General features: G+C 34.2%; 1 protein-coding gene across 1 annotated transcript in view; it reads left to right on the forward strand.

Annotated features, from left to right (window-relative positions):
* Window positions 1–21,885, forward strand: part of LOC136040637 (fanconi-associated nuclease 1-like) — a 53,312-nt gene that overhangs the window by 25,240 nt on the left and 6,187 nt on the right. The window contains exons 4-9 of the mRNA XM_065724918.1: window positions 2,451–2,582; window positions 7,300–7,531; window positions 9,355–9,536; window positions 11,417–11,529; window positions 14,536–14,828; window positions 16,787–16,906. Coding sequence (XP_065580990.1) covers window positions 2,451–2,582; window positions 7,300–7,531; window positions 9,355–9,536; window positions 11,417–11,529; window positions 14,536–14,828; window positions 16,787–16,906 — 1,072 coding nt within the window. The remainder of the gene's footprint in view (window positions 1–2,450; window positions 2,583–7,299; window positions 7,532–9,354; window positions 9,537–11,416; window positions 11,530–14,535; window positions 14,829–16,786; window positions 16,907–21,885) is intronic.

A 21,885-nucleotide genomic window follows, 5' to 3' on the forward strand; every position in this document is an offset into this window, starting at 1 on the left:
ATAAGCATATTCAATATGTGGGCTGATAAAGGAAGTATAGATCCTTAAAGAATGGGATGGAGGGATGTTCAATTTATTCAACAGCTTGGGAGAGACATGGGCGCATTAGCTCTATGGACAGTATATTTAACGTGGTTATCCCACTTTAAATTAGAGGATTGTAACCCCAAGTAACTTAAAGAAAGACACAGAAATATCTGGGGGGATAGGGTTGAGAAAAGGAGTGAGGTTTTGAGGAAATATATTGGCATTACCATAGGCTTAGATGGGTTTACTATCATGTCTAAGTCCGCAGCTTCATCTGCAATATCATTGAGGATGCTCATAGGGTTGCTTACTAAGTTTTCGTAGCAGGTTTCAACAACCGTTAGGTCATACATAAATTTCCATCTGTCGGGAAATTCCTTAACGAGGCTACTTGTCATAACAGAAACAAGAAGGGGACCTTGGGGTACTCAATTGTGGACAGGGAGGGGACTGGAATAATTATTCTGATATTTGACTACCTATGGTCTATTTGATAAAAAGGAGGCAACCAATTTAGCCAGGAAAGAATTAATATTGAAAATTAGTTACAAGTTTCTCAATTAAAATATTGTGGTTAACAAGTTCAGAGGATTTTTGAAGGTTAATGGAAATTAAGTTTAGCCAGCAATTACGTTTTCCGAGAATTTTCTCAATTGAATCAATAAGAAAAAAAAGGTAATGGGAACTAGAAGTAGATTTGAGGTTCCTAAATTGTCTCAGGTCAGTAAGAGGTAGGATTTTTTCTTTTAGCCAATCTGCAAGGAATCCTTCATATATTTTAGAGAATATAGGAGTGAGTGAAATAAGACGAACACCTTAAAAACCACGTTTTCAATCTTTCTTTCTCAAGGGGGTTATGAAATCCTGTTTCAAATTTGCAGATATTTACTAGATTCAGTAATCTCATTATTAGAATATCACAGAAAGCACTAATAAGAGAAAAGGAATACCTAAAGGACAGACACTTGTTTTTCGTAGTGTCCCAATTCTTCTTTCGATCTCAGGTGGAGATATGGAGGGCAAAGCAGGTGGGAGATTATCAGGAGGTAATTGATAAGATAATGCCTGAAGGCCCTGGACGATGAAAACAAGGAACTTTTTAAGATTATTAGCAGTAACTTTTGGGGACTCAGGTAGGTTGAAATCAAGCTAGTCTAGATTCCTACCACACAAATTTTTTACGTCAAAATACCAATTTTTTTGGTTTATTGGTAAACGATTGCTTAAAAGGTAGGGATTTTTTCATCAAGATTATGCAAACTATTGATATCAAACCAATCCTCAGTACTCAACCACGTTCCAAAAGAAAGAAGGCCAGCATTTTGAACGGGGCGGTAAGAGGCAGAAGTTACTGAGACTGAATGCTTAAAATTAAAAGATGGGGATAAGGGCAGGGAAAGATGATAACTTCCACCCAATGAGGCAAAGCTGTTGGAGGCCTATAAAAATTATTCAGATTAGTTAGAATGACATCTAAAGGTTGTCATTTACAACTAGGGTTGCCCCTAGTTGTTAGTATTGTAGCTATTTGTTTAACTTTTAGAGAGGAGAAAATTGAATTTATTTTAAGTTCATTGGTGTCACCAACCAGAAAAAGTCCGGCATTCGGGTACTTAGGGATAACAAAATCACTGCTGGTCTTCAATTCCTGGGGAAATTTGCGTTTTGCATCAATGCTTTGGTTTGGCGAGTAATAGAAGATAGCTTCTTGAATGATATTATAGGGACGGGGGAGTATTTTAAGTCTAATACTTAGCCAAGGAATTTCATCATGCTCAGATGAATTAGGAACAGGAATAATTTTAGGTTGTATTTAGTAAAAAAAAAAAACGTGACACCGCCTCCTTTTTTTTCCAAGTGGGTGATCCGAAGGACGCAGTTTAATAAATTCTGGATAATTTGACAAACGAAGAGACGTTTGGTCACGGGACTGTACTTTTGTAACAGCTACAACATCAATTTGATTTAGTTTGATTTTGTCGCAAATAGGGGCTCAGATATAATGGTCGAAATGTACCTTAATGTCTCTTTTAGACTGTCTTTTAATTTCAAAAGCCACAACGCAGACTCTGGTTTAATAATTTAAAATGTTGTTTTCTGGTTTAAGAGTTGCAATGTTGGGTTTTATTTTTTTGTAAGTTATCTTTTTTCTGCAATGTTTATTTTTATTTTGCAAATATTTCACACACGTATTTATATACAGTCTTTCAAGAAGACGGAAAAACTTAGAGGCCTCTGCTGATTAAAAACCTAAATAAATTATAAAGATTTGAAGTTGCATAGTGCTCAGTAATTATTCCAGAATTCAAACTAATTTTAAAAGTAGATTAGATTAGCTCCTCTTTTTTGTCTTCTACACAGAATTCAATTAAAAATATTATTTAGTTAAGAAATTAAAAGTATGTGTTTAATGTGTCTTCTAGGTATTCTGATGCTCTCAAGCAATGTGAAATATTACGGGAAGCCATGGATTCTAAAAAATATGAAGACGCTGTTGCAATTGCACATAATTCCTTAGAATTTTTTAAAAAGGACTTAGAGAACTTAGAACGAATGTAAGAATTTTTAATTTCTTGTACTTAAAATTCAAGGTAGAAATAATTGTCTTATCACCCATTGTTTTAAACTGATAAATAAAAAAAATAAGTTTTTTCAACTAAAAGAAATGAATAACATTGAAATTTAAAACGAACAGAAATTATTCAGTGCATGAGGGGGGCTAGCCCCTCCTTAATCCCTTGCTCGTTACGCAGAAATTTGACTCTTTGTTAAAATTCTTTATGAACAACTGCTGAAACATAAGAACTGTTGAATTGGAATAAGAAGATTTTTTATAAAAAACCTTAGCATAACGAGTGAGGGATTGAGAAGGAGATAACCCCCGTCGTGTACGAAATAATTTTTCTCATTTTAACTTTTAATGATGCTCCCTATTTTCAGTAAAAAAAAAATTGATTTAATTTCTGATTGTTTTTCAATTCATGTCGGGAAATCCCCCCCTCTCCATGTAATGTTTCCCTCTGAGATAAATACACCCGCAGAAGATCTCCCCCCCCCGAGAAATTTCGCGTCGAAAAATTTCCATATATTAAATGTAAACAATGGTAAAGCTGAATAACTTACAGCCCTTCCCCAGTGTTTTGGGGGATCATGTCATCCCCCTGTCAACTATGCTGAATCAAATGATTATCACAAACTTTTGATCTGATATCTGTAAGGAAAAAGGGGTGTAGAAGGGGTGGGGGGGGGGGTTGTATTCGCCTTCCAATCTGTTCGTTCTTTTAAAAAGGGCACTAGGATTTTCAATTTCTGTTTGAAAAAGCCATCTCCTGATCATCTAGGACCATTGGTGTCCTGTGGTGGCGCAGTGGATTTGACCTTAGCTTGGTAATACGGGACCCAGAGATCGAATGACGCTGCAGGAATGCACTGCAGGGCCGACGCAGGGACCTTAGTAGTCAAGAAACGTCGTTAATTCTTAAATAATAAAAATAATAGGACCATTGGTTCGATACGATCTCCTCTAAAAAAAAAAAAAATACATATCTGTGATCTTTCTTCTAGCAAAATATACATAATTTTTCATTTTTGTTGATACCTCTACTGTAGTGTTCTCTGATATGCTTAATTTAATGGTGTGGTCAAGAACGCTTAACTTTTTGGGATGTTTCCCTCCCTTTTTGTAAATCTGGCAAATTTTTTCTGGCTCGTTGGTTTTAGTGGGTAACATTAAGCTTAATGTATATATTTTTGGAATCATCATAAAAAAAAATTATGTGTTAATTGTTATCGAAATCCGTTTTTTAGAGTCTCAGATATTATTGGGCTTAGTCGCTCCTTACTTACAGTTCATTACCACAAATTGTATTGATTTATGTATATTTTTATATCGTAACCACTTCAGTATAACTGATTGTATAACCATACTCTTTAAATGCTAGGAGTATGGTAAGAAATTAAGCAAATGAATATAGAGAATTTTGGATAATAATAACTTGATAAAACAAAGGATACCATAGACTGTTTTTCTTTGTGTCCTTTATAAAGGACAAAAGGACATTATTTTAACTTACATAATTTTTTTGTCATTGACTCCTCTGACCTGTGAAGATTTACGATGCTATGACAGCTAATTTTTCATTTTTTTCCTTCTTAATATTTGGTACAATAAATGCTAATAAAATAATAAATGCTAAAAATAAATCGTGACTATAAAGACCCAGGGGTGTATCCGAAATTTCAGTTATTTAAACAGGTGATAAAGTATATTTTGGAAGATTCTTTCGGAAATAGTCTTTTTTTTTGGGTGGCAGAGGGTTTGAATACTAACATATCTTTAAAGAAAAGAGAACTTTTTGGTCGATGAAACCCATTGAAGAACACTAAAGAGGACACTATTTCATTTTCAGAACCAACATAGTCACTCTTCGGTCTTTATAACGTGAAGGCGATAATTTAATGTAATGATTTCTTTACTTTAGGAATAAATAGCTTCACTTTCTTTATAGGAAATAACTTTGCAGTGTATTTGAAAATTTTCCCGAATTACGAAGTAAATTTGCAATCCAGTTAATTGCTAAGTAGCATTTGTGAGTAAAAGAAACCAGGTGAATCTTTGTGAGAATGTAAAAGATTTTAATCAAATTCTCTTGCTTCCTTTGTGAACATGCCTGATTGATAACCATGAGCTTATAAAGTTGTGCTTTTAAAAACGAAACTTGAGCTTTTAAAGATAATGTACATAAGCAAAGTAATTTATGCAATCTAGTAATTCTTTAATGGAGATTATGTTTAATATTTTAGTTTCAACTCTTTTAACTTCTGATATGGAATCTACGGATAATTTGCATCACTTTTTTCTTTTTTTTAAGCTTTTTCTTAGGACTTCAGACGTGCTTCTTTTTCTTCCTTTTTTTGGTTAAAAATATAATTTATTTTCTTAAGTAATTACAATAGACATTAGTTATACTGTTGTCCTAGGCACTGTTATAAAATCCTTAATGCCGTCAAAAGTCGTATTTTTTACAATTTCTTCTTTATTTTGATGTTTAATGTTACTACATAATTCGTTTTTTATTTTTTATTCGGAAAGAAGTATTCTCGGTAAATGGCTTCAAATTTTTGCATACGAAGGGACTGAGCAACGTATTCATAAACAAAATGTCTCTTATATTTTAACTGAGCTGAGGGAATAAAGAAAAAGTAATATAGATACTGAATGGGTAAGACGAATATTTAAGCTCTCATAGAACACGATAAATACTTTCAAGTGGAAAAGATCCCTTTGTGAATCCCAGCTAGTAAATTAGATTTCAGCTGAAATTGTTTCAAGGCTTCATTGGCAATTATCAAAAAAAAGATTCCTTGTTACTTCTCTGTAAAAAAAAAAAAAAAAAAAAAAAAAAAAAAAATACAGTGTGTTCTTCAACCCATGGGTAAACAGGAAATTTATATTTATTTTAAATAGAAATTTGCTGAAAAACCATGTTTTCCATTCTGATCCTAAACAAAAACGGACAAATACCTGCCTACTACATTCTTTTTTTATTGTGTCACGTGAAGCCTGGAAGCCTGATTGCTGAAGAAAAATTGAAGTCTCTCCAGAATGTAGCTGTAAAATTTCTATAGATTTCTATACTAAGACTTCAAATAATTTCGTTTAAACTTAATTCTTTGTAAAGTTTTCAATAGTCTTCCAAATCATGGAAAATTTACATCTTGACATTTATTTAGAATATATTAAAATAATGAATTGAGTGTCAATTTGGGAGCAACAAGTCCTTTATTGAAGCTAAAGCGAGACCAAAGCCTTTTAAAAGAATCGAAGGTAATAGGATAAAAAAAACCTATTCAATTCTCTAATAATTTTTTTATATTCAGTGTATGGTAGAATTACTTATAGATGAAAACACAGCTAGTTGGAGGGTGTGAAAATATAAAGAGATGAAATAGAAATAAGATGGAGTGCAGGTTAGACTTTAACTTTTAGGTAAAAAGACGGTTTTAAAACGGTCAGTTAATGAATTTTCATTATTTCAATCCAATTCTGCATCCTTTAGCTAGTTTTAAGCGTGTTGCTGTTTTTTTTTAACTTTTTTTATGTTCTTTTCTTTTTTTATTTTTTTTTTGACCCCGAAATACAAATTTGGCCCCTCGGGGCTTGTGATAACGATTTTTGAAGCATATGCATTATCTTTAACTTCTTGATTTTTCCTCCTGTGAGAGAATAGATTCAATCATAGTTTCCTTGCTGTGGAAAAAGCGCAATCGCCGAACGGAAATGAGATGCAAATGTCACTGTCGAAATTATCGAGGAGTAAGAATTTAAGTATACAAAGTTTTCTTTTAGGAAAAACAAGAAAACAGTCGATCACTCGTGGTTTGTTGTTCTTTCGAATCATAAATATGTGGTTGGATTTTTCTCGTGTTTGTTTTTCGCTGATGTTGTGCCCTCCTTTCTATGTTGTCCTATTCTGCTTTTCAGAAAAATAAATAAGCTCAAAATACAAAATTCATATCAAAGCTGAATTTGGATTCAATCCTAATGGACATATTAAGTATCTTCTTAATTCGTTTAAAAAGCTGAAAATCTGGCTGGTGATTTTGACCAAAAAAAAACAACATATAAATAAAGACGCAATTTAAGTTTTTTCGAGTTTTGAAGGATTTTCTATCTATTCTAGTGACTTTTGGACTATTTTCCAAGCTATTAAATCCTTGGGCTAGCAGCAGTCATGTTAGCGAAGTGTTGAGTTTTGCCTTTAAAATTTGCTGTTATAGGGCAAATCAATAAATGAATTATTGATTATGTTAATTCAATTCTGCATCCTTTAGCTATTCTCAAGCGCGTTGTTGTTTAAAAAAATTTTTTTCTTCTTTTATTTTTTTTTTACCCCGAAATACGAAGTTGGCTCTTTTTTCTCGTTTTTGTTTTTCCCCTGTGTTACCCCCTTCTTTCTATGTAGTCCTATTCTGGTTTTCAGATAAATAAATATGTTCAAAATAAAAAATTCATCAAAAGTGAATTTGGATTCAATCCTAGTGGACATATTAAGTTGTCTCCTTAATTAGTTTAAAAAGCTCAAAATCTTGCTCGTGATTTTGACAAAAAAAAAACATACAAATAAAGATGGAATTTAATTTTTTCGAATTTTGAAGGATTCTCTATTTATTCTAGTGACTTTTGGACTATTTGCCAAGTTATTATTTCATTGGGCTAGCATCAGTCATGTTAGCAAAGTGTTGAGTTTTGCCTTTAAAATTTGCTTTTAGGGCATATGAAGCTACTATTCCTTTACATTTGCGTCGATATGTTGCTACCTCCCTTCACGCCTACGCAGTTTGGAAAATGGGCGAAGCATACGAAAAGCAGCGAAAATACCCAGAAGCTGTGAAAGTGATGGAGATCCTTGTTGCACAAGATGTTTACATACCGTATTATAAAGGGAAAATATTCGATAGGCTAGCTTTGGATTATGGGACGCATCTTAAAAATCTTGATAAGGCAAGTTTTTTATTATTTATTTGTCGAATCAAACAATAGTTAGTCAAAAGGCTGATCACTACTAAACCTCTAAAATTTGAAAATGTACCCTCAAAATAATCTTGGATTAAAGTCACTTGGATGGGTCCTTCTGTCTTCTTCCTAGGATTCATGTCGCCTGTTGTGCTGGAACTACTTATTACTTGAATTATATAGAATTCGGTCATATACAAATTATTTGGTTACAATAATATATGTTACAAACGTTCAATTCTTCTGTACAATCATTGGCTAAATGTTTTACATTTAATGAAACATTACACTCCTTGATTTTTCATATCATCAGATATCTTTTGTGAAATAGTTTTTACTTTTCGAGTTGATATTCATTTTATGGTTGATGATGCTCGCCAGAACGGTTCTGAAATTTAGTAAAGTCAAGATTGTTGATTTATCTAAAAAATTATGTTAAGGTGAGATTTTTTTGTAGATTTGAGGTCTTTGTTTATTTTTTTTTTATTATTAAAATTAATTTTCTTGGGCCAAAAGGCTTTTCATTAAACTGCTTGGTAGACCATCAGCTCTCAAATACATCTAGTCAAATATTTTTCACTGTTTTCATGCTTGTTTTTATGGAATATAGTGCCATGTAGCTGTAAATGTCGCAAATTTGAATGGGGAACTGCAACATATTTTGTTAGCTCAAATTGGAAAATATGTTCTAAGACCACACTGGCTATACATGGCTATGAAACCAAGAAAGGGAAGAATATAATAAAATGAAAAATCAAATCAAAAAGGAGATAAAACGAGGATTTTGTCAGCCAGTAGCAAACTATGAAGACGAAAAACAAGCAAATCTTCGACAAGGACCTCCGCCAAGTCGTCTTCAATGCTCATAAAAAAAAAATCTAACCTTTCGAAGTGAACTAAACAAGAGGAGAAAAGGTACTTTGCTTGTTTTCCGTCTTCATATTTTGCTACTGGCTGACAAAATCCTTGTTTTCTCACCTATTTGATTTTATTTTTCATTTTATTATATTCTTTCCTTTCTTGGTTTCAAATCAGGAAAAAACTGAAACCGAAGTTGTCCTAAAACTGGAACGACTTTTCGGCATTCCTTTTGATAAAAAATAGCAAAAAAAATGTGGATTGTAGAGAAAAAGTATAACTAGAAAATTAGAGAATTCTTTATCCTTTGACAATTGACGCGTTAGCCTAGTTATTATTTCTTATTAACCCATACCCACTTGACCAAAAAAGGAACCTTGCCCCATCTTGAAAAAATCCAGAATAGTGTGTTAAAACAGGAAAAACATTCATATATTAGGGCTAGAAATGCTTTTTATGTACGGTACCATTCCCCTTTGTAGAGTTGTTCAGGATAAGTAAGGGGTAGGGACGACATGTCACCAATCTTCTTGAAAAGTGGATACTGTAAAAATGTGATTGTTTCACCGACCAAAGGCAATACAGACCAAGAACCCTTTATACTGGTGCAAGTTTGGGACACAACCTTACCTTGTAATTTCGTTATTGTGCACTTCTTCTTGACCAAGAAATTAATTAAGTGTCTTTTCTTAAGCAGTATCAAAAAGCAAAACAACTCGCTTATTCGTATTCTTTTGGCGGAAAAACTTAAGACCTTAACGGGCCCAAATGTTCCTCTGGATAATTATCTGGCAGTGTTAATACTGTTTCTGTTGCCAATTGCATTATGGAGCTTGCGCCTGCACCTCTAAAAGGGCCTAAGTTGTTCATTTATCTCGAGTTGTAATTGAGAAAACCAATTTGCTTCTCATAGAATCAATCTTTGTTCAAATTAATTTAATTTACTATTTCAGCTTAAGGAAATTGTTGATGTTGCCTGTAATAGCCGTTGGGTGTCTGAATCTCATAAATTCTCTCTTAAGAATCGTCTGTTTCGTTTCACCAAGAAACAGGATGCATCTGTTGACGTCATAAGTGACCCTACCCAGTTACAACTTACCAAACAAATTGAGCTACAAGGACGGAGACTAGAAAGGTAAAATGATGCCACAGTATGGATTAATTGACATACAGATGCGACAGTTACTGTGCTCCAGTAACTGTATATGAATGAATTTTATTCAGATTTAAAGATAAATTTAATATCTAGGTCAAACACAGGAACTTAGATTAATGGATCCAAATCTAAAATCTACTTTGTACATAGTACCTCTTTAATTAGTTTGCAATACAAATAACTACCATACCTCATTACCCTTTGGAGAGTTTATTCCTATACAGGTGCCCTTCTTGCTCTACCCCTGTTGATGGCCCTGGTTGATGGAAGCCTAGTTTAATATATTTAACACATTAGTCATGGCTGCTAAGATTTACTATCCTGGTGAGCGGAGTGGTTCTGTCTCACCTAGTATGTGTTTTATGTAAGAGTAGCTTAGATGGCTTGGGCAAATCTCTAGGATGGGCAAGAATTGTGTCCTTGAATAGATTTAGTAAATGGGATAAAATGGCTTAAAAGAAAAGCTGGGAGATCCAGATAGGAAAGGGATAATAAAAACAAGATAATTTTAGCAGTTTTATGAGAGATGGCAAAATCAGAAGGTTCAAGAAGCGTCTATCAGGGCGAAAAATTATTGAATGCAGTATCTCAAATTTCTTAATCTGTGACGTTTTTTTTTATTATTATTATTTTTTTATATTAGCACCAAGAAACTCATGCAGGCCCAACGTAAATGTTTAATCACATGATGCTATCTTAATTGCTTAGAGAAAAGCAATATTAAAACTACAAAGCATAAAATATTGATTGCCACCATAAAGGTCTCTACGCTAAATTCAACATAAGTATTTCAATTCAAACTTTAAATGAAATTGAAAATTGAATCATTGTAGAACTTAAGAATATTTTTTGTTAACTACAGGTAAATTCAATTGAAGATATCATGAACTGTAAGATTCTTCTGTGGCTACTAAAGTAAGTAAATTTCTCATGTTCACGATAAACCAAAAAATTAAGCTGTAGAATTGACTGGGCACTGTCATCAAATGGGAATTCCATTAAAATTTGTCCAAGTTTCTATAAACTGCAAAGTTAAATTAAACAAAAAATTCTTTTGAGGAATGTAAATATGGACTTCATGGACTCTAGTTGCTGGGCCGTACAGAACGTTCAACATGCCGTCATACTCTAGTAGTAGGACACTCCAGTAGTATTATAGTGAAAAAAGAAATCACCAATGCAACAGCACAAACACAGAAACAAACGCCCGCCATACAACCGAACATAAAAAATATAAACTATAAAATAATGAATATTAAATAATATGTAATAAATAATATATAAAATAAAAATATAATAAATAATGAATAATAAATAATATATAAAAAAATATATATAAAAACAATAAAGAAAGACAGAAGGAGAAAAGAAGACTGTTCTCCTACTTTAGTAACTAATATAGACAAGTACTTGAACTTATCTATATTATGTAATATAGTAGGATACTCCATACAGGACACTCCAGTATGTAAGTAGGACACTCCATACTCCACTAGTATTATGTAAGTTTTAGGTTTGAATTTTCCTGATATTAAAGTGTTCATGGAAAACTCATTATGACTATGAAGTACGATCATAAGATGATATTACTTTTATATTACCGTTAGAAAACTCCTAAAATATGTTAAATTGTGCATAGCAAATTCTTAACATATGTAACTCGTAATTTATGTCAGTTTCCCAAACTTGTTGTAGTTATGGTCTTCAGATGAGACAGAAATAAATTCATCTTCTTGTAAAAACAGCTCTATTTCGTAAAAAGAGGTTCGATACGTTATTTTAAGAAAAGTTTCTCGAAGTTTCTACAAATCGCTAATAGATTATATGGTTTTTGATAATTTTGTTGTAATTTTATTTAGTGAAAATGGAGGGAAGTCAACATTTATCAGGTGGAATGAAAACGGTGAACGGACATTCTCATCTGTCGAAGAATTTGCAATTCAACACTTCAAAGAAAGCGGCTTTTCAGAAGGTAATTTAATAAGTGTTGACATCCCCCTCTCTCTATCCCTCTATGTTATTTATACTATCTGTCTTTACTGAATCATGCAACAAATTTTCAGAAATCTCTGAAAATATAGCTTCAGTCATGAAGTTGCGGTGCAGCCGCAACCTATCACTGCAAAAACCTTGTTAAAAGCCTAGATTTTCCTCGGATATTTTTTAACAGTTTTTTTTTTAAATTTGTTTAGTTTCTTTTGGATTCTTTTTTTTTTATTGGGACTGGAGGCTTCAGAGCATAAATTCTTTTTGGGGTTCGCTCTTATTGAATTGACCTATGAGGTTGCCCAATTGTCCTACAATCGACTAAAAAAAAGGTATCTCTATCTGTTTCTAATTCTCTCTCTGTTTCCATCTCTCTCTCTCTCTCTCTCTCTCTCTCTCTCTCTCTCTCTCTCTCTCTCTCTCTCTCCTCTCTCTCTCTCTCTCTCTCTCTCTCTCTCTCTCTCTCTCTCTCTCTCTCTCTCTCTCTCCTCTCTCTCTCTCTCTCTCCTCTCTCCCCATCTCTGTCTTTACTACGCATACTATCTGTATGTGCTAAATCTTGGAATAAATTTTCAGAGATCTCTGAAAATGTAGCCACAGCCATGAAGTTTCTATTCAACTAAAAAATAAGTTAACTTTGAAGGTCGTAATAGAGTTTTATGTTATTTCTTTATGACTGTAAACAAAAGAGTTACGTTTGAGAGACTCGTACAGATAGAGCTTAATTTTACGATTCACGTAGCACACATTAACCAATCTTGAGGCTGTAAATTTGTAAAAGTCGTTAGAAAACGGCCGTTAGCCTTTAAAAAATAATCAGTGCTGAAATTATGCCTTATTTGGAACAAAATACTGCAAGAAATAAACAAAGCCGAATGATCCATAGGAAATGCGTAAAATTATAGGATTATTTCAATAAGATGCACTCTAGAGCAGGGATGTCTGAGAGAAAGTTTGCTGGCCATGAATGGCAACCAGAGCATCTATACGTAATCTGTTATATGGACTAATGTCACTTTATTTTCATAACATCACTAAAACAAACTAAAAGTCGGTGCTGACATCTCAGATTGAAGAATAATTCTGCAGCTATTTGAAGTATCTCCGCTAGTTCATTACATAAAATATAATATCTTGTTTTCACCATATAGTTTAATAGGTCCAGTACTAAGCTAACTTGTCGCTTTATGGAGAGTTAAGCTTTAGCCCATAAATTTTAGTAAAAACCTTAATTCGTTTATGCTGTGATTATCCAAATAACAAACCGCATCTCTTAATTTTCTCCGTTACCCATAAACGTGAAATTGATAAGCCTCTAATGTTTTAGACATTTAGTAAAAGAACTTGGGTTTTTCGTTTAGAAATGTTCATACCAGGGGCATAATCATATGCTCCTGGTATCTAAAGAAATGAACTCTCTCTGGCTTCAAAAGCAGAACCAGCATACTTGAATTTATATCAAAAGTTGATAATATGTTGAGTCTGAAAAGATTTACTCGGATATTCCAATTAATTTGCTATTTTTTTTGCCAACTGTAGGCTAATGCCGTATAAATTTAGTGGAAAAATATAAATTTAATTCAAAGTTTTTCTAAGTAAATTAAGCTTGTAACATTTACTAATGTAATAGTTTGGCTCTTTTACTAAAACCCTTGTAGCTATATGTAACGCTTGAATATATACTCAGACGTCTGGTAGCTTGTATCAAAAAGATCTCTTTGCCACAAGTCTGGTTGTGGGTTTGAACTGAAATGCAAGGTCTGCCTAACGATGAGCTACTTACTTTAACGTGGAAGATGCGAAGTTTATAGGATCGTTCCCATTAATCTTTATTTGATGCATTCCGTACTGATTTTCTTCAAATTCGCATTTTGGGTCTTTGGCTTAGCTCTCTTGTTACAAGCGTTTAGTTGGATTACGACCTGCTGAATTGTGTGCCCATAAGCTGAATTTTAGAGGGGGGGGGCTTACCTGGTCTAATTGGCACGTCCAATGCTGTATAATAGAAACCTCAAAACAAAAATATACAAATATAAGGCAGTCATTCAGCCAGGGGGAGGCTGCCCCCCTTATGGGCGCCAATGCCTGCTGATGTATATATATATAAAAGAATAAGTTATGGATGGCCTACCTTAGGGTCTCTTCATAAACTTCGTTGCATTTTCTGATATTACATCCCTTGTGAGTCAAAACAGCGGGAGTGCTCACATCAATCGAGAACTTACTTACCGACCAAGTCGTTAAAAATGAAGTCTAAACATGGTCGGGGCTTTTTCTTCGTCTTGCTAAAGATTATTCATAACTTAATCGAATTTTATTCGTTCTTTCTTATTGATATGGTTGCTATGTTTTACTGTCTTCGTTGAAATATTTTGTTGCATATAGAAAATTGTGTCAGTTGGTACTTCTAAGGTGATTGATTTTAAAGCAAAAAATGAGAATCTTTCATCTCAGAAACATATTTCTCTGTAATTTGACATTAACTCACGCAACAAAAAGTAAAGTGAACTAAAGGGAGTAATGATAGTGAAGAGGGGCTCCGTTTGGTGCGGGAAGGGGGAGGGAAAGGGGGCAGTTGAATGGAGAAGAAGTTATTATATCCATGCCCTTTGACTATCCGGATATGGACCCCTCTTGTCCCCCAATAAAAACGCTAGAGATTCGCCCCTGATAGTGAGCAGGGGTGTCATTTTTTTTTGGGGGGGGGGTCAGTTGCCCCCCCCCCAATAATGCGGAAAAAAATTATTATATATCCCATGCACCTTGACTATCCGATTATGGATTCCTCTTGCCCCCCTAGAAATACTGGAGATTTGCCCCTGATAGTGAAGTAAAGGATCCTATAAAGGGAGCTTTTTTTGGACAACGAGCCAGCGAAGCCGGACATGTTCTTTTGAATAAGCCGGTAGTATTAACTTTAGTATGTTTTTTTTTTTATTAAAACTTCTTGGAGTGAAAAAACCACAAATTTAAAATGCATTTTCAATTTTAGGCATCCATTCTGAAGGATCGTTGTTTACGTCTCTCTTTGGATTATCTTTCTGGGACATACTCTATGACTTGGATATACCTGATGCATTTATAGGAATACAGCAAGAAGCGCCCCTGGATTTGGATAGTTCGTTTTATGAAAATCGAAAGCCGTTTATTGATGAAAGGCTTCGAAACATGAGAGAGTGGACAGAAGAAGAGGTGCGAAATGCTTTCAATGCAGTTTGGGAGAAAAACTGCGATGTGATATCCTTAGTCAGTTGGTCATTGCTAGGATCTGTGAATAATTGTGTTGTAAGTACTTAGCAGCAGTTAATAATGATGCCTACACGCTTTAAGGGAGGTGGAATAGGGTGGGGGGTCCCATATAAAAAAAAACGTGCTAAAAAAATTCAAATAAAGTAATAATTTTTGTGACCTGTATTAATTTGGTTTGTTAATTTATACGAAAAATCTCTTCCGTTAACTAACATTCTCTTCATCTTTCGAGTTTTACAGTAGATAGGAATACACCTAAATAAACGTCCTGTAAAATTTAAACATTTTAAAACAGTGGTTTCAGGAGCTGTTTCTTACCAAACTTTATCTTCTTTTCTCACTGGTAAGGTTACTACCCAGATTTTGAAGTAAAGCTGTCTTAAAAGTAAACCTGCCACATTTTCTTGCTTAACGATTGATTTTGATTAGGTAACTCAGTGAAATTTTCATGTAGATTCTGATTTTTTTCATAAAGAAAAGTGATTTCAGGGAGTAAAGGATGATTTGAGCTAGCAATGAGTCATATGCCTTCCATGTAATTTTTTTTCTGGGCACCTCGTATAGAACAGATGGTTGTATAATCTAGGGTAACCACTAAAAATAACAATCGTTTTTTTGCACTTGGTCAGATTAATCTCTGAACAGCTCAATTGTAAAGAGTGAAATGATAATCAACTGTAAAGAGTTAAATGATAATCAACTTTATAAAAGAGAGTACAATTTAACAAACAGGAAAGGTCTTCTCCGTGTATTTATCTCTGAATCTTACGTTGTGCCAACTTATGGCTCCCGTCTGAGGCGCCATACGCATATTTAGGGGGTAGAGGGTTGGAGGTTGGTATGTTGTTCAAGTTGTACGAACTATCTCAGAACATATAAACTCGTTTCTAAATGCCGAAAGGCTATAAAAATATCCACGGTGCCTTTCCTAACCCCATTGAAAGAATTCTGATGGAAATTATGTTGTATTTCTAATGGCAAAGTAACTCCACTGGGGACTTGACCTAAAGACTAAAAATTATGCAAACGGATTATATTCGAGTATATGTTTTAGTAGGAGAGATGGGCATGTTCTACCTTGTGAACATCAAATGTACGTAAAGAACTGAAATCTGTATGATTTTAAGCACAAATTCAACCCATGGCTCATCCTAACCAAAAACTTTTAGCAGGAAGGTAAGCATGTTGCACCTTACCTTATTTACAGCCACTAATTTGTATTCTCAGAGTAAAAAAAAAAATCTAAGTCCAACCTACGGACTAATCCTTTGTTAAAATGAGCTCAGGGGTAGAACGAGCCAAACTTGGCCTTTTGCAAATGTGAAATAATGTCAATCTGCGACTTAGTCGTTGACAAATGAGGTAATTCCTGACTGGGTGTGAATATAATGTATGTTTTGACACGGTGCAAAAGCGAGCCAAGTCCTACTAAGGTCAACACGAAGTCCTTTCCCGGTGTTGAAACAAGCTAAGTCTTGACTTTCTAAAAATATAAGCCAAGTCTAAACCGTACTGAGGCCTTTTCTTTTCGGACACAAATTCATAGCTAAAGCCTTCTGGGGTGCTTCAGATTAGTTTCAAAATTTTAGTCTGACTTGATCACTAGTTTTGTTATTTGTAATAAATAAGCTACTTCTTTAGAGTCTGTTTCCTTTTTTATTTGACAAAAAACCCTACGAACCGAAGTTGTCAAGTGATTTGCTTGTTTGCAAGTTGTTGGAAGCAGAGATGACCATGTAAGCTCAGGTTTACTGACCTTGTAAGGTCAGACAATGTTTATAAAACCTTGTCTGACTGATATTCTGCAAAAGAATCCCAACCTCTTCTCCCAACCTCAGTATTAAAATTGATCATTTCATTGTCTTAAATGAGGCGATGGAAACACAAGATTGGAGGGCGGAAATCACAATACAAGAGGAAACTTTGTTAGGTCTAGTGGTAAATTGGCATTTGTATGAACTTACATATAGCTCCTTATGCCCCTTTTTTTCAAGGGTTTAGTTCTGAGCATTGGTTTACCAGGATTTGTTGGCATTTGTGAGAGACTTGCTAAAAACTACCGTGTATGGAGATCTGGCTTTCCAGATCTTACTGTTTGGAACCCTGAGACACGGGTAAGTATAGAGACCCATCTCTCTCTCTCTCTCATTCTCCCTCTCTCTCACTCTCTTTTTTCTGTCTCCTTTCTTTCTCTCTGTGGTGAATTTTCATAGCTGATGTAGATGCTAATGAATCTTGGAACTCGTTTATCGTTACTACTCTGAGTACAGTTGTCAACATTAATGCTATTAATCATAGACATTGCAGTAGCGCTGCCTAAGTCAAGAGTAAAGTTGCTTCTATGTTTTATTTATTTATAATAAAGCGGCTAAAACATGCCTTTTTTTTATCAAAAAAAGAGCGTGGGGAAATACTTCAAAATATGCAACTTGCCCGTTGTTTACATATGGGTTACATTATTAAGGAGGGAGGGGGGGGGGGGCTTGTTTGATCCTAGGTTTCCGAAAATACTAAGAGTATCAAGTTGAAACTTTCATTGAATGTTGAATAGAGTGTTGAAATAAATCAAAAGTTACTATGGGCATCCAGGTGTGTGTGTGTAACTTACCCCGTACCGCTGAATCTATTTAACTGAACCCTCGTTGTACTCAGCCTTATTTCTAATGAACCGCCGTTAATTCAACCCCATTTTAACTCAATCCCCATTTAACTCAACCCCCATTTAACTGAACCCTCATTCAACTGGACCCTTGTCAAATTCGTTCCCAATTCAACTCAACCCCCATTATGCTCAACCCCGTTTAACTGAACCCCGTTTAACTCAGCACAAGGCTCAAGAATAAGTTTGAACTAGCGCTGATTTGAAGCTCAAAATTTGTTCTACACTTCAGTCGCTGAACAAATATTATAATTAGCTTGTCGGAAAATATATGAATGGGAAGGAGGAAGGGTTGTTGAACTTGGACCTTGGTCTAAAATTAGGAATATATTTCTCATTGGCCGGGATTAAATGTTAATAGGGTTAATAGGAGATAGTAGATAATAGGATTATATATAATAATAGATAATATATATAATAATAGATAATATATATAATAAAAAATAATAGGAGTCTCTAGTCTAGGAATGCACAAAGAGGTATAGAGAAAAAACCAAAGTTTCACAGGATTAAAAATTTCTGCTGTAAAAATGCTATAAAAGAACATTGCGACGATAGTGGTTAGTATACTTAGAAGCAGCTTTGTATGGAGGATCAGTCGTTTTTTTATTAGGAACTTTTGGTGAAGTATGCTATGTAACATCAAAACTAGTGACCAGTTAATGCACACCTTTATAAAGTGGAGAAACTAAACCTTAATTCCGAGAACCTTGGATGGCTACCGATTTCAACGCCCCTATGATGTTCCAGTGACCCGCTAGTGCTTGAAGAAAAAGAAGACACATCCGGATATCAAGCTCTTTTTGTTAGTTCCTAAGAATGAAGTTTGAATTTTTTTTTTTTTTTTTAATTTGGTAGTTTTTTTCAAAACTTTTTTTGTTTTCCTCTTGCAAATGGGACTGGGAAGGCGAGTATTCAGGAGGGGGACTTTAAAGCCCAGTTTAAGGGTTTTCAATCATAGCAATTTCAAATGTAGACCTTTTATTGTTTCAAGCATCTACCCTCTAGAAATGACACTGAAATCTCATTTTGGTGCCATAAGTCATGTTATGACGGTGTTGTCATGACGAAAATATAACTTAAAGTGCCTAGTACTGGAGAAATAAAAAAAAGTAAAAAGAGGACTTGTCAGTGTTTCCAGCTCTTTTTAATATTTCCCTTAAATGTATTTCCCCAATAAAATTCTACTATTAAAATGGACCTAAATAATAACCATTATTGCTTAATTAGTATTAGCGGCAAATTTTTCTTACGAGACTATGGGCTATGGTTTTCTCTGTGGTATGTTGTAGGTATTGCTGCACCCATGATATTCAAGTGTGCTCGGGCCTTGGGCATGAGAAGTTTTGGTAATTTCAGACATGTATGACAGAACGGTAAATTGTTATATTGTAGAGGGGGGGGGAATAGTTTTGCAGTCAAACAGCGTAAAATAAAAAAAAATGCTTAAATAAGAATTAACCAATGAATAAGTATTATTTCATTCGATTCAACTTTTATTACTTCCAACGAAACGGGCTGACTCATATTTTCTTTTTATGTTGTTGATTTGAAGAGGGTTGAGCTGAACAGAATTGAGTAAAACAGGGTTGAATGGTACAAGGACTGTGGTGAATAAGGATCAGATTGCATGGGGTTTGGGTTGAATGGGTTTGATTTGCACGAGGCTTCAGTTGATCGGGTATTGAGTTGCACGAGGGAATAGTTAAATGGGTTCAGTTGCACAGTGGTTGAGTTGAATAAGGATTGAATAGCATGGGTGTTGAGTTAGAATTGATTTGAGTTGAACGGGGGCTCAGTTAAAGAGGGTTCATTTAAATGGAGTTGAGTTGTACGAGAGTTCAGTTAAATTGAATCAGTTGCACGCGGTCCGATTAAACTAGGATTCAGCTGCACGGGAACCACATACAGGTTGCCAAAAGGGTGGATCTGCAATGCTTCAGCATGGCTATTATTTTGAAACTTTTAGGGCATGTTGAGAGGAATGTTGAAGTAAGTGGAAAACACTGTGGGCATCAATGTTGTCAAAAGACAATATCCCAGGAACGGCTGAGGGTGTTCAGTTGAAACCTTCAAGGTAGGTTCAAGAAAGTATTAAACTAAATCCAAAGGCACTGCGTACTTCCAGGTTGTCAAAAGGGCGTATTTGCAGTATCTCAGGAACAGCTAAGGGCATTAAGTTGATCTTCCGGGGCATGTTAAACTAAATCAACAGACACTATGTGCATCTAGAATACTAGATTATCAAGAGTGTGTAATTGCAGCATCTTAGGAACGATTAGGGGTATTAAATTGAAACTTCCAGAAAAAGTTGAGGGGGATGCTCAACTATATTGAAAGACACTGTGGGTATTCTGGTTGTCAAATAGGAATGTGTACAATGCGTCAGAAATGGATAAGGTCATTCATTTGAAACTTTTAGGGCATTTTGAAAGGGATGTTAATAGAGACGTTAAACTGAATCAGTTGAAACTATGCGCATGCAGGTGGTCAAGAGGGCGTATATACAATATCTCGGGAACAGCTATTAAGTCGGAACTTTCAAATCGGAATATTTATTAAGTCGGAACTTTCAAGGCATGTTCAAATAAATTAAAATACGTTATGTGCATCCAGGTTGTCAAAAGGGTGTATATGCTATATATCAGAGGTCAGGGTAAATTCAAACTTTCAGAGAATTTTGAGGGAGATATTGAAATAAATCCAAAGACATTATGTCCATCGAGGTTATAAAAACGGTGTCTCTGCTGTATTTCAGGAACAGTTAAGGTACTAGATTGAAACTTTATATGCATGTTGAGAGGCATGTTGAACTAAATCAAAAGACACTATTTGTATCAATTTTGTCAAAAAATTACATATTTTTTAAAATTATAAATTACACATTTGCAACAGCTCAGGAACAGCGCAGGCTATTAAGTTGAAATTTTTAGGGAATGTTGAACTAAATCAAACCACAAAATGTGCCTCCAGGTTGTAAAATTCACATATCTGCAGCATTTCAGAAACGGCTGAAGTTGTTAAGTTGAAGCTCAGGAAATGTCGGTTAGAATGTTGAACTAAATCAACATCAAAAATTTTAAAATTCTGTCCAGGTTATAAATAGGAAGTCCAAATTTTAATTTTTAAGCAAAAAAAAAAGAAAAAAAAACTGTACAAATGTTCCTTTTAGTAAGTAATAAGAAAAACCGATGTCAATTAAAAACGAACATAAATTAATTGAAAACCTTGTTTAAAAAAATGAGTTTTCTAACAAAAGTAAGGAGCTAAATCAAACCAAGGACGATAAGAAATTAAATCATGTAGTAAATCAAGCATAAAACAAACAAAAATCACTATCAATGAATATGTGTGACCCAAAACGAACGGAAACTATAATAAATAATCAGTTCAAACTTAAATCGAACAGAATTACCATAAACAGGAGTAGAGGTAACGGCCCCTAGTTCCTCGAAGAATAAAGTGTCATTTATGGTTTACCTCAAGCAGTTCTTATTTGGAGCCGTATTTTTCATTTTTTATGACATCAAGAACAACACAAAAAAAAGAATTACTTCTCAAGGCTAATCAAATCTTACAAGTGCGAATGATGCTACCTCTCCCCTTCTTTCACTCTCAAAACTTCTAATCGGATTGAAGCTCAATTGCAACTTCACTGAAAACAATGCGAATTTTGACTAGTGTAGTTTTTTTTTGTCAAAACATCAGCAACAATGACAAAAAATGAAATTATTATAATAACCAAAGAATTAATAATATTTATCCCGTTTTGAAGGTTTTGAGTGCATCAGCCCTACTCCTGGTTTTGGTAATTTGTGTTGGCTTTAGGTTTAATTTGGCTATTTATTGTAATTCCTTTCATTTCAGGTCTCTTATTCATAAACAAAGAGAGAGAGAAATCTCAAGATGAAGAAATTATTACTTTGTTTTTGTCATGGCTGGCCAGTTCGGCCTCAGTTCTTTCATTCGGTTATTTATGGAAAGTGACTTCTGCTTGTTTTAAGTTCGAGTTATTAAATGACTAAATTTCTACTTCCCCTTTAAAATTCTATTTTAGAAAAAATTTTTAATTCAAAATAACTTTTTGAATAAATAGTCAAGAGTATTATTAAAATCAAAAGAAGGAGGAAAGAACGAAATTTTCGTAACTTTTATGGTGGCCGTGAAGAAGGGGGTGTAAGTAGTAGATCTAATTTTGAGTCAGATAGTGACGAATTAGTAAAAGTGATGGGACATTATACAGAGTCATGTTGTTACTACGATCGCTGATACTTCGAGTATCATTTCACGTGTTACTGCATTACAAGACTGGGCCGTTGAAAAAATAACAACAAATAGAAATCAAATAAAAACAAATCTTTTTGATAACAAGATAAAGATTTTATTCTGACAGAACTTGAATTTTCATATAATAAAAGAAAATAAATATAAGGG

Source organism: Artemia franciscana, chromosome 21 (genome assembly GCF_032884065.1).
Source record: "Artemia franciscana chromosome 21, ASM3288406v1, whole genome shotgun sequence".
In the NCBI taxonomy this organism is placed as follows: domain Eukaryota; kingdom Metazoa; phylum Arthropoda; class Branchiopoda; order Anostraca; family Artemiidae; genus Artemia; species Artemia franciscana.